The sequence below is a fragment of the Cherax quadricarinatus genome, chromosome 48 (genome assembly GCF_038502225.1).
Source record: "Cherax quadricarinatus isolate ZL_2023a chromosome 48, ASM3850222v1, whole genome shotgun sequence".
In the NCBI taxonomy this organism is placed as follows: domain Eukaryota; kingdom Metazoa; phylum Arthropoda; class Malacostraca; order Decapoda; family Parastacidae; genus Cherax; species Cherax quadricarinatus.
In genome coordinates, this window is record NC_091339.1 from 30,477,480 (window position 1) to 30,499,038 (window position 21,559).

At 44.9% G+C, this 21,559-nt stretch overlaps 1 protein-coding gene across 1 annotated transcript in view; it reads right to left on the reverse strand.

Annotated features, from left to right (window-relative positions):
* Nucleotides 1-602: 602 nt before the first annotated feature.
* LOC128704703 (uncharacterized) overlaps nt 603-21,559 on the reverse strand; it is a 136,214-nt gene continuing 115,257 nt past the window's right edge. Inside the window, exons 4-5 of the mRNA XM_070095058.1 lie at nt 8,694-8,885; nt 603-758 (exon numbers count right to left, since the gene is read on the reverse strand). Coding sequence (XP_069951159.1) covers nt 653-758; nt 8,694-8,885 — 298 coding nt within the window. The 3' untranslated portion in view covers nt 603-652. The remainder of the gene's footprint in view (nt 759-8,693; nt 8,886-21,559) is intronic.

The window sequence follows — 21,559 nt, forward strand, 5'->3', positions numbered from 1 at the left end:
ACTTTTTCCATGGTATAGTAGGAATATATATACAGGATGAAGCAACTATTTAGGGAATATTTTGTATTGTTTGTATATTAAGAGAGATACGAAATGACATATGAATGAGAGGATCTAGGTCATTGATAACAATGGCAACTGTCATCAACTGGATGAGTTTGAATTTTAATTTTAATTGAAGGTAGAAAACTTTATGTAATAAAGTTGGTAGAATTACCGATAATATGTAAAGTAAAAGGACACAAGTGCAACTAATGTGACATTTTATTGTGGCAACGTTTCGCTCTCCAGGAGCTTTATCAAGCCATGATAATGGCTTGATAAAGCTCCTGGAGAGCGAAACGTTGCCACAATAAAATGTCACATTAGTTGCACTTGTGTCCTTTTACTTTACATAGAAAACTTCAGTTGATCCATGAAATGATGTAATAATCTTGGGTCATATTGTATGTTGTAAGATGGAAGGAATACCTTTAGGGTTTTTAGAAATTGTTTGAAGGTATAACCGTCCGCAGGAGGACATATGTATAATGGTTATGGTGTGGAGTTCACTCTTGTATGATTTACTATTTATATTCAAATTTTGTATGTAGTTCCGTTAAAAAAAAAAAAAAAAAAAAAAAAAAAAAACCTGTGTTCCTTCAGTCTAGAGTCAAGAAACTGTGCATCTTTCTTTCAGAAAGTGTTGATTGCTGATTGTTGATTGCTGATTGTTGATTGTTGATTGTTCATTGTCTGCTTTCATCTTCTTAGAATCACTGAAAATAAAGAAAAATATATCAGATTTAACATTTTAGGCAATGTAAGGTAAGCATTTTAATTGTTAATGTACCACTTTCTCATTTACTTATGTTATACGAAAAGAGAAAAGTAATGTTTCCGTATAACTGACAACCTGATGTCATAGAGATGAATAAAAAACACGATGAATCACTATTTTCCATCTATATACCGAGAAAGATACCGTAGAGTCAAAAAAAAAATCATACCGACCAGTGTAATTTTTTTTTATATTTTATTTAAAAAACACAATACACATTATACATGTATGCTATACATACGTCACATAACCAAAGACATGTTAACCATTAAATACTATAAAACAAAACAAATCCACGTTCCCTATCCCAACACTAAACTTATACATAAGAAACACACGTTCAACTTTAAATGTTTGATACCCCCCAAAAAAAAACCGAACATACATGTAACTACACTAAGGACAAACCACACCTGAACATACAGGTGGGTTTATTATATCCATAAAATACAACCAGTATCTTATAACACAAAAGGCTATATAATCCAAAGAATGTCACACTTATTTACATTGTACATGGAAGTTTATATACAAAGACATTCTCATATAATCCAGTTCATTGCCCACTCATTTACTTACAACAAATACAAGAATGTATAAGAGTTTAATAAAAGAAGAACTATACTGGATATTAACAAAATCCTCTATCACACAATCCCAGTACTTAAAATAACACTATAGCTGAAGCCATATTACCACCAGTTACACATCCAACAACATGTCCTACAAAACCCCTCCTCTTACAATAATTAATAATGCCAGTGCAGACAAAAATATTTACTTGCACCGTTCTAAGAAATACCTTAAGTAACCTAACAATTAGGGTTATACCCTTACCTCATTAAACCTTAATGGGAATTTACCAGAAGTTGGTGATGCATGAACAAAAACAAAACACAAAAATATAAAAGTACATAGGAAAACAGATATGGACATTACATTGCTATACACACCTGTATAAGCGGAAGGATATACACCCACAATATTTAATATCAATAATAATAAAGCATCAACCATGAACTTCAAACTGTCATTACATTGCATAACATGGAGTTTACTCGTAAAATATAAGAGAATACATTACATGCTGCCTCAGTTTAAAAACTAGCTTATGTAAATATTTAATATAAACCAAGACTAGAATTATCATATGGAAACACTCCTCTACAACTAACTAAATCCTAGCTTAAGATCAAAATTGCCAATGACTGGACATAAAATCCTATCCCTATCTGAAACACAAATTAAACATCCTTGACATTGTAAATTCACTACATGAATGTGTGAAAAGTATTACAATCCTTCTTCTATATAGAAGTACAGCTTTAAAGGAAAGTACTGTTTTATTATTAAAATCAAAAGAAACGCTAAGCCACAAGGGCTATAAGGAAAGTACTTGCAGCTACGTGTTTAAAACTACAAATATACAAGCATCATCCGATACTAACGTACTCTTGACGTACAGTGTTTCCTTGTTTTATTTTAATTTTTCAACACATCTCATATCAATAAAGAGGCAGTACTGGCAGTACCATTTTTGTACATGTTTAGTACTGCCTGACATAAAACACCATAACAGCTGCGTAAGCCACCTATCCTTGACAGTGAGTGCAATAATATCCCCAAACCAAAATATGTAAATGTATGACGTTCCAGGTGTTATTGAATGAAACCATGGTACTGAACGCAAATATAAATAACTCTCAGGAACATAACCAGTTCACGAATGTACGCTCTCACTAGCTCACTCTCTCATCACCTTCCACACTACTAGCACAACCTTACACCGCCCCCCTCACATTAAAGGAGACCCGTCCCTTGCCCCCCCCCTGTTCCCTGAGAAGTTGTGCTACAGTGAGATTACGATAACCTACCGAAAAACTTGATTCCCATCTTCCCCCATATATTAATCTATTCCTACACCTTGTCCTAAAGAACCTTGCTGCTAACGCTTTTATCCTCAACTGCCCTGTAATCTGCCTCATACCCCAAGAAACATGCAAATAATCTGCCATAACATACATCAAAGCCCTCCCCACTTCACTTGCAACCCCACTAACATCCATCGACAAAGATCTAAGAAAAGACCAACTCCCCCCCCCCAACAACCTAATAACCCCCGCCATCCAGACTCTCACCACGCCCAAAGATGAACAAAAATATACCACATGATAGGCAGTTTCCTCCTCCCCACAGAATAAACATGTTGCCTCTCTCACCAACCCCATCTTATGCAACATGTGCTTAGATGCAACCACACCCATGAGAAAACGGTATACCATCTCCCTAACCCTTGCTGGTATCCTAAGCTTCCTGAACTCCCCCCATATGACCCTCCAGTTATACATGGGGTATACTGCGACCCCCTGCAATACACCCCTTCCCCACACCACACCCACCACCGTGTTTACCTTCAAACTTTTAACCTGCCCCACTGTCAACATGAATCTTATTACATCTTCACACTTTCTCAAATCCCTACCACACCACCAGTTTCTAGCATCCCTCATCACCCTATCCACCCTAACACCCCTCTCCCCCCCCACTCTTAGATACCTCTGCTTGATATATAATGCCATTACCCTAGGCCCTAAGGCCAACAATCCTAGTCCCCCCCGTTTCACCTCCGTCATGACCACATCCTTGGACAACCAGGCCCTCCCAAACCCCCACACAAACCTCAACACCCTCCTCTGTATTTCCTGTATATCCTGCACCCTCAAAGGGAACACCTCCGCCACACCCCAGACCTTACTATACACCACCGAGTTAATTACCAACGCCCTCTGCTGTAACGCCACTTCACTGACCCTTAAACCTTTTAACTTGCCTATAACCCTACTCGTGACTGTTTCTGAGTTAATCCTCCTACATTCCTGCAACTGCTTCATATACCATATCCCACACACCCTAATTCTGTCACAAACCATCCATCCCATCTCCTCCCCCAATCTCCCCCCAACCCATGTTCCTACTTCCAATAACCTAGACTTTGCTAAATTAACTACCATTCCTGAAAGCTTCCCAAAACTCCTCATCACCTCTCCCACCCTTCTTAAAGCCTCTCCACTCGTAACTAACACAGTTGTGTCATCTACATAACCTACTATTCCCCCCATTCTTCCCCCCCCTACCCCCTGCAATTCTTCCTCCACAGCCTCAAAGAAAGGATGTTGCACACATGCAAAGAGCAACTGCGACAGCGGGCAACCCTGCCTTAATCCCTGTTCCATCATCACCGCCCCCCCCAGCTTTCCATTAACCTGCACCCTCATGACAGCCCCCTCATATAGAGTGCGCACCCACCTCACTACCCCCCCTCCAAACCCCAATTTCTCCAAACAGCCCCACAAAAAGTCCCTCTTCACACAGTCATAGGCCTGAGCCCAATCCATTCCAAGGACGCCCCCTCCCTGGCAGTTCTCTATAAAATCCCTTATCACACTGTGCCCATTCTTCATAGTCCGTCCCGGTATCCCATACTGCCCCTCATGTACGCTACTCCCAATTACCTTCTTTAATCTGTTACCCAATACCTTCGCAAAAAATTTTGTAATCCGTACACATTAACGACAACGGACGATAATCTCCCAAACCCTTCTCCTCTCCCCCCTTCTTCGGCACCAAAACAACAACCCCAGTTCTCTGCGTTTGCGCCATTCTACCACGTTTCATCATATAATTCAGAACCGCCACTAGGCACTCCCTGAGATCCTCCCAATGTGCTCTGTAAAAATCATTAGATAACCCATCTATTCCCGGTGCCTTCCCCTGACTCAACCCATTCACCACCTCCCCCACCTCTGCCCCCGTAATGCCTCCCTCCAACAAATCCCGATCCCCCTGCCCCATACCCTGCTGAACCCCTATAGCTCTAAATGTTTCTAACCCAACCACCCCTCCCCTTCTCTTCCATTTCTCCGTAAACCAATAATCAGCATACCTACTGATAGAATCTGTGTCAGAGAGACCCTGTCCCTGCACATAACCCTCCCCTCCCTCCACGACAATATGTGCCACCGTATTCCTCAACTGTCTGTCCTTGAATTTTCGGAGTACATACCCGGTTGGCCTATCACCTTTTAGTACATCCTCCAATCCTGCCCTGACCCTGAGTGCATCAAAACGTTCATTATGCATCTCCACTAACCGACTTCTAAGTTCCCCCATAACTCCTCCCACACCCTCCCTACCCCCCCATAACAATCATTCAACTGGCCCTCTAAATAATTCTGCAATCCAAACCTCCAGCGTGCCCGTTCCCTGCCCCTCTTCTTAAAAAATCCTGCAATCTGCACCTTTGCCTGCAACTCCCACCAATCTAGCAAATCCACCTCCTCATCCCTAGCCTCCCAAAACCCTTTCCACCATGTCTGAAAGGACCAACCTTGATCTTCCTCCTGTAAAAGCCTCACATTTAATTTCCAATAACTCTGATATATTCTCGGAATACCATCCACCCGAAGGTCAGCCAACACAGCTCTGTGGTCAGATAAACCCACGTCTACTGTTCTAACCCTCTCCACTCCTATCCCCTGCCTCACATAAATCCTATCCAACCTTGCCTCATAACTCCCCTGTACATAGGTGTGCTCGACCTGATACCCCCCCCTGCCGACCACATCTACAACCCCGACATCACGCAATGCATCCCGTAAGACACCCAACACGCACCCCGCCCCCCTAGGTATGACGTCTGCATGCCTAATCACACAATTCCAATCACCTCCAATTATCGCGATAGCAGGTAAACCCCTGAGATAGTATAACAATACATCCCGAACAAAGTCTGTTTTTATCCTCACGTTACCAATCGCGGGCATATAAACTCCCACAAAACATACCCTGCTCTCCCCCCACCACCCATCCACCCGAACAACCCTCCCCCCTCCCCCCTCCTCCCACCCCATGACTCGCAATGGACTGGTCTCCTTTACTAAACCAGCCACTCCTCCCTTTAAAAGCATTGCCATGCTTACAAACAACTTATATCCTCTCAATCGCAACTCACTACCAGACTTATGGTTATGCTCCTGTAGGAAACAAACATCCACGTCATACCTTTTGAGGAACCACTCCAACCATACCCTTTTTACTTCAGTCTTTAGGCCATTAGCATTTAACGTTACACACCTGAATGGTCAAGGAAAGGCGGCTTACCTCTGTGCCGCTGTGGCTTGCTCACACTTCCCTTCAAGCTGCTCACACTTTCCTTATTACTCTTTTTAATAAGACCCCCTACCCCCCCTTGTCTCTCCCCCCCCGATTTTTCCTGTACTCCCCCCCCTGTAGGGGATTTGCGAACCACCTCTGCCCATGCCTTCTTGCCTGGTCTTTGCCCAGGTGTTAAAACATCATCTAATTCAGTCAACCCCGCTGGCCGCTTCCTAGAGCTGCCTCCCACAGCCATCTCTTCCTCAGGTACATCCTCCCTGTGCACCTCTGCCACTACAAGTGTATCCTTTCTAGTATTCCCTGCTACTTCCGTCTTCTCACTCTGCCCTTGCAATTGCTGCTTTTCACTGGTCCGTCCATCCATGTCCTCTCCTACCAAAGCCTCCTCCAAGAATTCCTGGAGCACTGACTCCAAGGACACCTCCTGTGTCGACTCCACCACTTCCGCCACCACCACAGGCATTGGAGTAGGATCTCCATCCTCCACCGGGAGAGTGACACACGTCCCCATCTGTTCACCCTCCTTCTCCACCTCCTCACTCCATAGAGGAGTCCCAGTCTTCGCCGCCTCCACCACACTCGCTTGCTGGACCTCCTCTACCGGGGCTGACACCCCTGGGGCAACTCTACGTGCACATTGCGCCGCTACATGGTCATAAGAGCCGCAAAGACGACACGTTCTCCTCTGCCCCACATACGACACATATACCTGATTTCTGGTGCCTGTCAACATGACATACGAAGGTATAGGCGTCTTCAAGGTCATCTTGATGTTGTATGACCCTTCCGGGAGGCCCTCATATGGTCCATCCCGCCATACCCCTCCTCTAGCTTCATGAATGACTCCATATTTTCTAAAAACTTCCACTATACTAAACTTAGTTGCCTCAAAGGGTACATTCCTCACTCGTACCCACGTGTAGTAAGTAGACACGTCATGCATGCATACATCCATCGTCGAGTTGAGGCACATTCGTCGTTCCTGATACTCCTCCACCACACTGCTGTAGTAGCTAGTCCTCAGGAACTTCACAAAAACTCGTTTCATCCCATTAAGAGCCACACCATACAGCTCCTCATTAGGGATTCCATATAAATCCCTAATAATCGCAGGAAGAAGGACGTTCGTCGTATCAGGGCTCAGAGAACCCTTCAACAGCTCAATGCAGACTGTATTAATTCTCCTGCCGGTGTACTCCGCCATGTCTGAACAGTGAAAATGCGCAGAAACCCGGTGTAGTGGGAGCTACTGCGCAGTGCGTCCGCACGGCCCAACAGCGATGCGAACAATGCCAGTGTAATTGTACAACTGCTGCCTCTGATACACTTGTCTTCACTCTGTACTACTGTTCACCGTGGCCTGGTGGCTAAAGCTCTCGCTTCGCACGGAGAGGGTCTGGGATTGATTCCCAGCGAGGGTAGAAACATTGGGCATAATTCTCTACACCGGTTGTCTATATTCACCCATCAGTAAAATGGGTACCTGGGTATTAGTGGACTGGTGTGGGTCGCATCCTGGGACAAAGCTGACATAATTTGCCCGAAATGCTCAGCGTAACAAGCGGCTTTCTTGTTGTCGGCTAGGACAGTATACCTTGTACTTGTTGAAAATAAAGATATTATTATTATTATTATTATTATTATTATTATTATTATTATCATTATTGTTGTTGTTGTTGTTGTTGTTGTTGTTGTTGTTGTTGTTGTTGTTGTTGCTGTTGTTGTTGTTGAGCTTCTGCTCTTTTCTCTATTCTGTACTACTGTACACTTATGTACAAATGCTATCTCTGATACAGAGCGGCGACAGCAGTTATACAGCGATAAATACAACAGTACAGAGTGAATACAAGTGATTCAGAGGCAGCAGTTGTAGCAACAAGTGTACAGTAGTACAGTGTGAAGACAAGTGAATAAGCACTAACTATACAATTATAAGAGTACAAGTGTACAATTATAAGTGTACAGTGAAGAGACCATGAAGGCAGCAGCAGCTACCATGGAGGCGGCAGCAGCAGCTACCATGAAGGCAGCAGCAGCAGCTACCATGAAAGCAGCAGCAGTAGCTACCATGAAGGCAGCAGCAGCAGCTACCATGGAGGCAGCAGCAGCAGCTACTATGAAGGCAGCAGCAGTAGCTACCATGAAAGCAGCAGCAGCAGCTACCATGAAGGCAGCAGCAGCTACCATGGAGGCAGCAGCAGCAGCTACCATGAAGGCAGCAGCAGTAGCTACCATGAAGGCAGCAGAAGCTACCTGGAGGCAGCAACTGCAGCACCAACTACCATGAAGGCAACGGTAGCTACCATGAACACTGCAGCAGCAGGTACCATGAAGACAGGATCAACAACTATCATGAAGGCACAGCAGCAGTTACCATGAAGGAAACTCCAGCAACTACCATAAACGCAGCAGAAGCTACCATGAAGGTAGCAGAAGCAGCTACTATAAAGGCAGCAGTTACCATGCAGGCAGCAGCACCAGCTATCATGAAGGTAGCAACAGTAACTTCCATGAAGTCACCAACTACCATGAAGTTGGCATCACATATTATCATGAAGAGAGCAACAACAACTTCCATGAAGGCACAAACTACCTTGAAGGTAGTGTCACCTGTTATCAAGAAGGTAGCAACAACAACTTCCATGATGGCACCAACTACCATGATGGGGGGAATGACACAAATACGACAGACACTCACATATCTAAATGACAGTTGAGGGTTGTCTTTGCCTGGTTGACCAGCTGGTCCTCCTGTCGCTGTGTGATAGTGACGCTGGTGGATACTTGTAACTTATGATTCACTTTAACACGACGGTGACGGAGGCCACGGACCAAGTCTTGGATGCCCGCCACTGATGCAGTGCTGCTGACACACCAGATCACCCCGTACCTGTTGGTGAAGACACAACTGTAGTTAACTGTGTACTTGATGATGATGACACTACTGTAGTTACCTGTGTACTTGATGATGATGACACTACTGTAGTTACCTGTGTACTTGATGATGATGACACTACTGTAGTTACCTGTGTACTTGATGATGATGACACTACTGTAGTTACCTGTGTACTTGCTGATGATGACACTACTGTAGTTACCTGTGTACTTGATGATGATGACACTACTGTAGTTACCTGTGTACTTGATGATGATGACACTACTGTAGTTACCTGTGTACTTGATGATGATGACACTACTGTAGTTACCTGTGTACTTGATGATGATGACACTACTGTAGTTACCTGAGTACTTGTTGGTGATGACACAACTGTAGTTAACTGTGTACTTGATGATGATGACACTACTGTAGTTACCTGTGTACTTGATGATGATGACACTACTGTAGTTACCTGAGTACTTGTTGGTGATGACACAACTGTAGTTAACTGTGTACTTGTTGATGATGACACTACTGTAGTTACCTGTGTACTTGATGATGACACTACTGTAGTTACCTGTGTACTTGATGATGATGACACAACTGTAGTTACCTGAGTACTTGTTGATGATGACACTACTGTAGTTACCTGTGTACTTGATGATGATGACACTACTGTAGTTACCTGTGTACTTGATGATGACACTACTGTAGTTACCTGTGTACTTGATGATGATGACACTACTGTAGTTACCTGTGTGCTTGATGATGATGACACTACTGTAGTTACCTGAGTACTTGTTGGTGATGACACAACTGTAGTTACCTGAGTACTTGATGATGACACTACTGTAGTTACCTGTGTACTTGATGATGACACTACTGTAGTTACCTGTGTGCTTGATGATGATGACACTACTGTAGTTACCTGTGTGCTTGATGATGATGACACTACTGTAGTTACCTGTGTGCTTGATGATGATGACACTACTGTAGTTACCTGTGTGCTTGATGATGATGACACTACTGTAGTTACCTGTGTGCTTGATGATGATGACACTACTGTAGTTACCTGTGTGCTTGATGATGATGACACTACTGTAGTTACCTGTGTGCTTGATGATGATGACACTACTGTAGTTACCTGTGTGCTTGATGATGATGACACTACTGTAGTTACCTGTGTGCTTGATGATGATGACACTACTGTAGTTACCTGTGTGCTTGATGATGATGACACTACTGTAGTTACCTGTGTGCTTGATGATGATGACACTACTGTAGTTACCTGTGTGCTTGATGATGATGACACTACTGTAGTTACCTGTGTGCTTGATGATGATGACACTACTGTAGTTACCTGTGTGCTTGATGATGATGACACTACTGTGGTTGCCTGCTGATGATCTACATCACCACAACCACCATCACTGTTCTGACGACCACAACCACCATCACTCTCCTGACAACCACAACCACCATCACCGTTCTAACCTCAACAACCACCATCAAGGTGGCCCGGTGACCTAGTGGCTAAAGCTCCCGCTTCACACACGGAGGGCCCGGGTTCGATTCCCGGTGGGTGGAAACATTTCGACACGTTTCCTTACACCTGTTGTCCTGTTCATCTAGCAGCAAATAGGTACCTTGGTGTTAGTCGACTGGTGTGGGTCGCATCCTGGGGGACAAGATTAAGGACCCCAATGGAAATAAGTTAGACAGTCCTCGATGACGCACTGACTTTCTTGGGTTATCCTGGGTGGCTAGCCCTCCGGGGTTAAAAATCCGAACAAAATCTTATCTTATCTTATCTCTTATTGTTCCAAACTCAACAACCACCATCACTGTCCTTACCACCGCAACCACCTTCACTGTTCTATGCTCAACAACCACCATCGCTGTCTAGACCACCACAACCACCATCACTATTCTAACTTCCATAACCACCAACACTGCTCTAACCTCCACAACCACCATCACTGTCCTCACGACCAAAACCACCATCACTGTTCTAACCTCCACAACCACAATAGCTGTTCTAACCTCCACAACCACCATCACTGGTCTAACCTCCACAACCACCAGCACTGTTCTAGCCTGCACAACCACTATCACTGTTCTAGCTTGCACAACCACCATCACTGTTCTGACAACCACAACCACCATCACTGTCCTGACGACCACAACCACCATCACTGTTCTAACCTCTACAACCACCATCACTGTCCTGACGACCACAACCACCATCACTGTTCTAACTTCCACAACCACCATCACTGTTCTGACAACCACAACCACCATCACTGTTCTAACCTCCGCAACCACAATCACTGTTCTAACCTCTACAACCACCATCACTGTTCTAACCTCCACAACCACCATCACTGTTCTAACCTCCACAACCTCCATCATTGTTCTAGCTTCCACAACCACGATCAATGTTCTGACCACCACAACCCCATCACTGTCCTGACCACCACAACCACAATCACTATTCTAACCTCCACAATCCCCATCACTGTTCTAACCTCCACAACTACCTTCACTGTTATAACCTCTAAAATCACCATCATTGTTCTAACCTTAACAACCACCATCACTGTCCTGACAACCGCAACCACCAACATTGCCCTGATAACCACCACCACCATCACTGTTCTAACCTCCACAACCACCATCACTGACCTAACCTCCACAACCACTATCACTGTTCTAACCTCCACAACCACCTTCACTGTTATAACCTCTAAAATTACAATCACTGCTCTAATCTCAACAACCACCATCGCTGTCCTGACCACCGCAACCACCAACATTGCCCTCATAACCACAAACACCATCACTGTTCTCACCTCCACAACCACCATCACTGCTCTAACCTCCACAACCACTATCACTGTTCTAAACTCAACAACCACCAACACTGTTCCAACCTCCACAACCACAATCATTGTTCTATCCTCCACAACCACAATCGTGGTTCAAACCTGCATAAACAGCATCACTGTTCTAACCTCCACAACCACAATCACTGTCATAACCTCCACAACCACCATCACTGTTCTAACCTCCACAACAAACATCAATGTCGTTACCACCACAACCACCATCACAGTTCTAACATCCACAACCACCATCACTGTTCTAACCTCCACAACCACCATCACTGTTCTAAACTCCACAACCACCATCACTGTTCTAACCTCCACAACCACCATCACTGTTCTAACCTCCACAACCACCATCACTGTTCTAAACTCCACAACCACCATCACTGTTCTATCCTCCACAAACATCATCACTGTCCTGACCACCAAAACCACCATCATTGTTCTAACCACAACAACCACCATCAATGTTCTAACCTCCACAACCACAATCACTGTTCTCACCTTCACGACCACCATCATTGTTCTAACCTCCACAACCGCCATTACTGTTCTGACCTCCACAACCACTATCGTGGTTCTAACCTCCGCAACCACCATCACTGTTCTAACCTCCACAAATACCATCACTGTTCTAACCTCTACAACAAACATCAATGTCGTTACCACCACAACCACTATCACTGTTCTGACGTCCACAACCACCATCGTGGTTCTAACCTTCACAACCACCATCACTGTTCTATACTCCACAACCACCATCGCTGCTCTATCCTCCAAAATCACCATCACTGTTCTTACCTCCACAATCAACATCACTGTTCTAACCTCCACAACCAAAATCATTATTCCAACCTCCACAATCCCCTTCACTGTTCTAACCTCCACAACCACCTTCACTGTTATAACCTCTAAAATCACCTTCACTGTTTCAACCTTCGCAATCACAATCACTGTTCTAACCTCCACCACCATCATCACTGTTCTAACCTCCACAACCACCATCACTGTTCTAACGTCCACAACTAAAATACTCTTCTAACCTCCACAACCACTATAACTCTTCTAACCTCAACAATCACCATCGCTGTTCTAACCTCCACAAACACCATCACTGTTCTGACTTTCACAAGGACCATCGTAGTTCTAACCTACACAACCACCATCAATGTTCTAACCTCCACAACCGCCATCACTGTTCTAACCTCCACAATCACCACCACTGTTCTAACATCCACAACCACCATCACTGCCCTGATCACCACAACAACCATCACTCTTCTAACCTCCACAACCACTGTCATTGTTCTATCCTTCTATTGCAACCCCTGAATGGGTCACAATATATATAATGTATATTACCTGTTCTTATAATTTTATATTGCTTATATTTGCGATAATAGCTAAATCGTAAATATATTGCTTTATATTATTTGAATTAGTTATATTTATTAGGTAGGATGTAACATTTATATATTAATATTCAGTGCTCATAGTTAAAGTCTTGATTGTATAACTAATGTAATTATCGCCCCACTCATTGCTCGCTTCCCTGCCGGCTTCTCGGTGTTGCTGGGTAGCAGCAGCACGGGGTCACGTGATCAAAGGGGGGTGTACACAACTCGCCTGGAGTAGTCTGCCTGGGCTGCAATTTCTCTTGTTGGTTGGACGTTCTCTGAACAAGACATGCCTAGCTCTCCCTTTCTGGCCCTTGTTGGAAGATCGTCTCTGTCGTTTTCTTGTTGTTGGTTCTGTGGAACTCTGTTCACAAAACATTGCCTAGACTTAGTGATTTTCGACGTTGTACTGAGGTTGTGTGTCGCATGTACACTCTGAGAAACTCAGGTCCTGAGCTGTAGGTTCTGACTTAACTTGTACTGGTATCTGTGTACTGTCACAGTCGGGGATTTTCTTATGCTGAACTTAGATTCAGTAGTATCGGAGTTTTCTGTCTTTTGTGGAGAATCCGCAGATGGTCCCTACTTAGTGTCATTATATTATCTCCTTGTATCTGATTGTGCCGCTATTGCTGGCTATATTGTTGTTTGGCTTATCGATCGTTTTATTGTTCAAGCAAGCTGTTCTGATTGCCAGGTTGGTTAAGAAGTTAGTTGACGTGAGGACTTTGTCAGTCACTGGTTTAAGTCTAGTCAATTCGTGAGACATAGCAAACTACTTAGAGCACTTACACACAAACTTATTTGTATATATATGTATTATTAAATGTCAATGTACCAGACAGTACTTAAAAGACATATAGATGTGATATGTGTCTACAGCACAATACTACTGTACACGAGAGAAGTGATTATTTTGATAATGTTCATTACATTAATTTAATTTGATAATATATGCCTAGACAATTTTATGATTAATTAACTTATTAAATTTTAATTTCTTTAGTTAGTAGCCTACCAGTTGTAATCCTGAAGCACTACTGAATCGTACTGAATTCTAATGGATAATTGGACCAGGGTACTGACTACTTGTTACAAAAACCCAGTAACAGGCTGGATGCTAGAAGGGCTGTCCTTTCTAGTATTCACTGGAGATATCTATGCTTATTAGAAATCGCATTTTTTGTAACAAATGGGGGCCTGTCTGGGAGGCTTTTGATCCAAGGTGTTGGAGAAATTGTCTAGTTTGACATACTAGTAACTATATGGTCAAACACTTTGAGTACTTTCCTAATCTGAAGACTTTGAGTTTAGTCTTTTACAACATAATTGGTGGATGTATGTACTTGACTGAGTCTCTTGATCCAAGGAGATGGAAATACTGTGTGAGCTCTAGCTCTAAGACAACCAATACTAAAATTCCAATTAGGATTATAGTTTCCCATAATCACTCTCTTGTAGTGTACTTATTTTCGTGATGTATGTCAAAGTGAAACAGTTAATTGATACTTTGACTTTGTCTGAGTTAAGTACATTAAAACTTCAGACGTGTTGGCGAGTAGCCAAATATCTCGGTGTGACATATAACAGGAATTACACCACAGAAACTGTCAGAGCGTTAATTAAAGACATATCGTTTCCTGCTCTTGCAGAGATGTCTGATTATGATTCAGATACAGAAAGCCTAGTGTCACAATTAGGAAGAATGACTCTATTTGATGATGTAGAAGAGAGAGCAACTACGGCAGAAGTGTCTGAGCCTAGTGTAGCTCAGTTCTCGCTCACACCTTCCCTCCTAACTGGTATTATGACTCAGCCTCACAATAGTACAGTGTATGCTACATCTGTATCTACTTATCCTAGACCAGATCTAGATTCTCTAGGGATGACTGGACAAGGAGTCCGACATAAGGACCATCCAGATTCATTCGTTAGATTCCTTATTCCTCTGTTACCTACTGGTCCTATCTCTCAGGAAAAGTTTGAGAGGATGGAATGCCTCATTATGTTGCAGACTGCACAAATAGAGGCACAGAGGAAATTGAACGAAGAAGATTTCCAGAGAGAAAATGTTCGTCTCAGAAGACAACAGACTGATAGATCTGACAAAGTTGATAAACCTGTTTGTACAACACAGGATACATTTAATGCGCAGAAAGCTGCCTCAATGGCTCCTAAGTTTTTTGAGAGTGACTTAAACTCCTATTTTGATATAAACCGTACCCCAGCTGGGATTGAACCTGCGGTCAGAAAGTCTCAAAACTCCAGACCGTTGCGTTAGCCACTAGACCAGCTAGCCACAATAAAACTTGCATTTGTGGTGACAGTGGTGCTTATGCTAACTTCCTATGGTGTAGAAATATACCTAGTTGGACGAATCTTATTGTGGCTAGCTGGTCTAGTGGCTAACGCGATGGTCTGGAGTTTTGAGACTCTCTGACTGCGGGTTCAATCCCGGCCGGGGTATGGTTTGTTTGCAATCGTGTCATTACGATTTTGTGAGTCGTTATTTTGATATGTTTGAGAACCAGGCACGTGCTATGAACTGGCCACGTAAGCACTGGGCTACCTTGTTGCACACAGCTTTGACAGGAAGAGCTCAAACTTGTACTGCTGCTTTACCATTTGCCAAGTACATTAGTTATGATGCTGTCAAGCAAACTATTCTAGAGACATAAAACTTGTTACCTGTAAGTTATCAATGTGCTTTTCACATGTTACAACGACGACAAGATCAAACTTGTGTAGAGTTTGCTCATGAGAAAAAGTTGCATTTGAGAGGTGGTGTAGAGCAGCTAAGAGTAATAGTTATTACTCTTAGCTGCTCTACAGATTGTCTGCATCGCTATTGGGCCGTGCAGACCCCCTTGCCTGACGCTCCTCAGTAACCTGACAGCAGTGGTACGAGGAGGTGTTGTGCATTCGCTGCCTGGATGAGGTAGAGTGCGGACGTGCTTTGCACCCCTCTACTGTTTCCCAGACGAGCTAATCAGTCAACGACATGGCGCCAGGTGTGCGCAGGAGAGTGAATACTGTGGGCATTGAACTTATTAGTGGGGCTTTAACACCTACGTCAGTCGATGTGTTATTGCCCAAAATTATACGAGAGACATATGGCATCAGAGACGAGGATTTATATGGAGTGGCACTGAACGGTGTATATAGAATTTTCGTGAAAGTGCTAACTGCTCAAGTATACGAGGCTTTGGTTGATCGTTACCAAGATGTCAGCATTACTGTAACACCGGCAGTGAGGGTCAAGTTGATTGATGTATCACGACATTATTCGTGGGTTAAGCTCCGCAACGTGCCTTTTGAGGCTGATGAGGTAGATATTCGAAATGTTTTCGAACGTTATGGAACTGTACATCTGGCCCAACCTGGCAAATGGGTAAAAGGTGCTTACACAGGATTTCCTGAGGGTTCTTTTAATCTCAAGATGACGCTTAGGCATCCTATACCCTCGTATGTATATCTCGAAGAGTTTAGAACCCAGGTAATGGTAGCGTATGCGGGGCAGAGACGTACGTGCCGACTGTGTGGCGAATTTGACCATATGGCGGCAGACTGTGGCAAGCGGAGTATGGCTCCTGGGCCGGCAAGGGGCGGAGCACCTGCGCATGAGCACCCGATGCCTAAGGAAGAACGGGGGCAAGGAGGAGGGCGTGGTCGCATGTGGAGTGAAGAGGTAGTGGCTCCTCCAGTGGAATCGGAAGAAGTGGTGATCCATGAATCACCTGGCCCATCAACAGTGGCTCCTGGGCCGGCAAGGGGCGGAGCACCTGCGCATGAGCACCCGATGCCTAAAGAAGAACGGGTGCAAGGAGGAGGGCGTGGTCGCATGTGGAGTGAAGTGGTGGTGGCTCCTCCTGGGGAATCGGAAGAAGTGGTGATCCATGAATCACCTGGCCCATCAACAGTACAGTTGTCAAGTGAGGAGGTACAGGAGGGCGCAGCAGTGAAGGCTATTGAGGAGGAGTTGGAGACGGTGATACAGGCTATGTTACAGTCTACGGAGGTGGAGAGTTACAGCGAACAAGACCCTGGGATCAGGGCAGAAGGTGTGTGTGGGGAAGGGGAGGATCAGGTGGCACCTGTGGTGGACAGTGCGAGTGCCATGGAGGGGCATGGAGGCGGATTAAGGGTGGTAGAGGTGGAAGTCCATTGTGCTGGCTCCCAGGACTCAGATATGGAAACTGAGGGAGCTACAAGGAAAAGGGCAGCAGCGTCAGATTCGGACGATGTTCTGACACCGGCGCAAAGGCCGGGGAAAAAGACATGGGGTTATGGTACCCAGAGTGACTCTGCGAGAGGGCCACAACAGAAGGGGGGGGGATGGTTGGGAAGGAGGTGGGAAACTGTTGCAAAGGCACAGTCCAGGGGAACGGTCTGAAAGGGAAGAATCTTGACATGAGGCGGGGAAGGAAACCTTAAACTGGCCTCAGGTGTGTAACAATAAATATTAATGGTCTGTGTGATGGTGTTAAACGGGAGTGCTTCAGGATGTTTTTGAATAGGTATAAGGTTGACGTAGCTTTTGTGCAGGAGCACAATTTTAAGCTTGGTCGTGAATTAGTGGTGCCTGGGTATCAGGCTTATGTGTTGCCGTCTGAGCGTTTAAAAGGAGGAGTGGGTGTGTTGATCAGGGAGGCGGGCCCGTTTGTATTGCATAGGAAAGAGGGGGGGGGAGGGGGGAGAGTATTACGTGTGGAAGGATGGTGGATGGGAGAGAGAGTGGCGTTTGTGTGTGTGTATGCCCCAGCAGAAAGTGACGTGAAAGTGAAGATGGATTTTGTGCGGGAGGAGCTCGTGTATTACCTACGCACGTTACCGTCTGTCGCGATTGTGGGGGGGGATTGGAATTGTGTAATTAAGAAGACAGACGTGGAACCCAGAGGAGCGGGATATTTTTCCTCAGTCTTGGGGGGCCTGCTTAGAGATCTTCAGTTACGTGATGCTTTCGGGGGAGGTCTGTGGGAGGTGGAACATACGTTTATAAGAAGGGGATATGCGGCTCGTTTGGACAGGTTATATTTATCTCGGAGGGTTTTGGTAGAGTCTTTTAAAACTATAGAGATGGTGTCTTCCGATCATAGGGCGGTATTAGTGGAGGTGGGATGGGATGCTTTGGCTCGTAGGCAGGGAAGTTATTGGAAACTGAACACGATGGTTTTGGGGGATAGGGAGGGAGTGGAAGCGTTTGCAATATTTTGGGAACAGCTCTGTGCCGACAGAAGAACTGAGGAAGACGTGGTAGGATGGTGGGATAGTGTGGCTAAGTTACGAATACGTCATTTTTATGTGAGGGAGGGCAAACGCATTAATCAATTGCGGTATGGTTTGTCAAATTACTTAGAATCTAGATTACGGAATTGTTACGAGGGGGGGGCGGTGGCCGGGGTGTACCCGGTGGAGGATATACACATGTTGAAGGACAGAATACGGGATTTGCAAGAAGAACGTTTTGCAGCTGTACGGGTACAGGCGGGGTTAGACGAAGTACTCTGGGGCGACAAGCCATCAGCTTGTGTGCTGCGAGGACAGAAGGTACGACAGCGAACGACTACAATACCAGGTTTGCAAGTCATATCTTCTGTGGGGGGTTTTAGAGAGGGTCAGGTATTAAGGGACACCAAGGGGATGAGTGCATATGCAGATAGATGGTTTGAGGAATACGGGAAAAGTAGTGGGGTGGATGGTGAGGTTCTTGGGAAGGTATGTGAGTATGTGCCGTGCAAACTGGGGAGGAGTGATCGGGAGGCACTGGGTGGGGTCATTGAGGAGGGGGAAATATGGAGAGCCCTTATGGACATGAGGAAGGGTAAGGCACCCGGGATCGATGGTTTACCTAGCGAATTTTATGTACAGCACTGGGGTCTGCTTAGGGGTTTCCTAGTAAGGTTAATGAATGCCATGAAAGACGGAGGTAAGATGGGAGAATCTCAGGCAACGGCGGTGGTGGTGTTGGTCCCAAAGGGTAAACAGCAGAGTACCCTTCGGGATTATCGAGCCATTTCATTGCTTTGTGCTGATTATAAATTATTTGCGAAAATTCTTGGGAATCGGCTTAAATGTGTTGTGGGGAGGGTCGTGTTTGAGTCTCAGTTTGGTTTACCTGGTAGGTCAATGAGCGTGGGCCACGGGATTATCAAGGGGTTCCTGGAGGACATGGAAAGGGAAAGAGGAGCATTGGTGGCGTTGGATTGGCAAGGGGCTTATGATAGGGTGGAAAGAAAGGCTTTGAGGGATATTCTCCTATGACAGGGGTTTGGCGAAGAAATAGTGGGGTGGGTGGATACGTTGTACTCAAATGCGAAGGTAAGGGTGCAAATCAATGGGTGTGTGGGGGGGGTGTCAACATGGAGCGGGGTCTTCGGCAGGGATGTCCTTTATCACAAATATTGTTTGCATGTGTTCAGGATCCCTTTTATAGGATGGTGGAGGATCGTCTAAGGACGGGGGGGAGGGATGGTGAGCTGAAGCCGTGGCCTGGTTTGGTGGGCTATGTTGATGATACCACTATTTTGGCAAGTGAGGAGACACGGTTAGGACTTTTGGGGGAAGTTGTACACACTTTTGGGAGAGCTACTGGGATGAAGGTAAATCTGGAAAAGTCAATGATCATGGGGCTGGGAGAGTGGACAGAGAGATTAGAGTGGGGATGTGATGTTGTGCAGCGGAGGACCGGGAGTCTGAAAATCTGCGGTGTCATGTATGAGGCTGACCTGAGTGCTGCAAGGGTTAGCAATTCGAATAGGATGGTGGAACAGGTGCAGCGACGGTTGGGAATGCTGCGACCTCACCATTTAACCCTTAGGCAGCGTGTAATTGTCATCAATGTATTACTATATAGTAAAGTCTGGTTTGTTTCGGCTGTGATGCCGTTAACAGGAACGGCGATCACGAGTATTCTTAGAATGGTGTTCAAATTTTTGTGGGGTTCAGGGTGCAACTGGTTGCGAAGGGAGGTAGTGACATTGCCGGTATGTAGGGGAGGGTTGGGTTTGTTGGACTTGAGAAAGCGCGTGAAATGTGTGTTTATTAAGAGGGAAGTGATGAGTGCAGGTGGATGGAGGGAGGGTCAGCTAGATAAGGTACATGCTCACCTGAGGAAATGGTATGGAGGGGCGGAAATGAAGGAATGCGAGACAGTGTTACGCGCCTTAATGTTAGCCAGGGAACCAGGAAAAGTAAAGGTGGGAACTTTGTGTAAATTGTTAGAGAGACATGTAGTGGCGCCGGTTGAAGGGATCTACCCCATGTATGCATGGGATGTAATATGGCAAAGGTTTAGTAAATTAAGGATACGACCTAGGGCGCGTGAGGTTATGTACCGTTTCCTGCATGGGATTTTGCCAACGGGAGCGATGCTCCGAGATAGGAGGGTTATTGAGGGTGGGGGGTGTGGCAGATGCAGTGGGGAAGAGACTGCGTATCATGTCGTCTATTTTTGTGAAGGTTTGGAGTGCATCAGGGTATGGATGCGTAAGGTAGTGGTGAGGGTGGGGGGCCAAGGTGTGGCGGTATTGCGAGCGTTGAGTCTTGATATGAGTGGTGTGGAGGAGAGTGTGGTAAGAGGTTTAGCATATGTCATCGTGGACTACATATATGTTTTATGGGGTATGAGGGGGAAGGTGGGTGGGGATGTGCTGAGAAGGACTTTGGCGGCGACGTTTTATCGAACTTTGTGTCGCAACAGAGACATTTTTGGGAAAAGGTGGGAAGAGTATTTTTCTGAAGGTTATAGAGGACTAACAATAGGGAATTTATTGGCGTTATAAGGGGCTTTAACTGCCGGGGTGAGTGGGTTGGTAAAAGGGGGGGGGGTTCAGGGGATTTCAACGGGCTCACCTCCTTGGGAATGCAGTGATGTGGTTGGGTGTGATTGGAGGTACTAGTGTGTGACCAGATGAGAGGTTGTGCAAGATAAGTTTTGCTTAGTTCCCTTGATGGGGAAGGTGTAAGGAGCAGATTAAATATATAACATGTATTAATGTATAACCTATAAATTATATAACATGTATATTTCTTTGGTAGAGTATTATGTTCCACTTACACTGGTATTGCAATTGAATTTGAATTTTCTTGAGAGGGTTTTCCTTTCACTATTTCCTTGAAGCACTGAGTTATTTTTGTTTTATTGTAACGTGTGCCAGCATCAGTTTTGGTAGTAATTACCTATTATTATTGTTCTTATTTAAGGTATTGTAATTTTGGTAGTCCTGTACCATTCATGGTTGTAAATAATGCTTCCTCAAGTGACATGTGCCATAATAATCCAAAATTGAGGATAATTAATGTCATGATTATTCAGGTTGGTGATAGGGTTAGTTTTCAATGTGTGTGTGTGAGTGGGGGGGGGGATGATGGGTCACCTGTGTTGCAGCACAGGTTTCTTAAT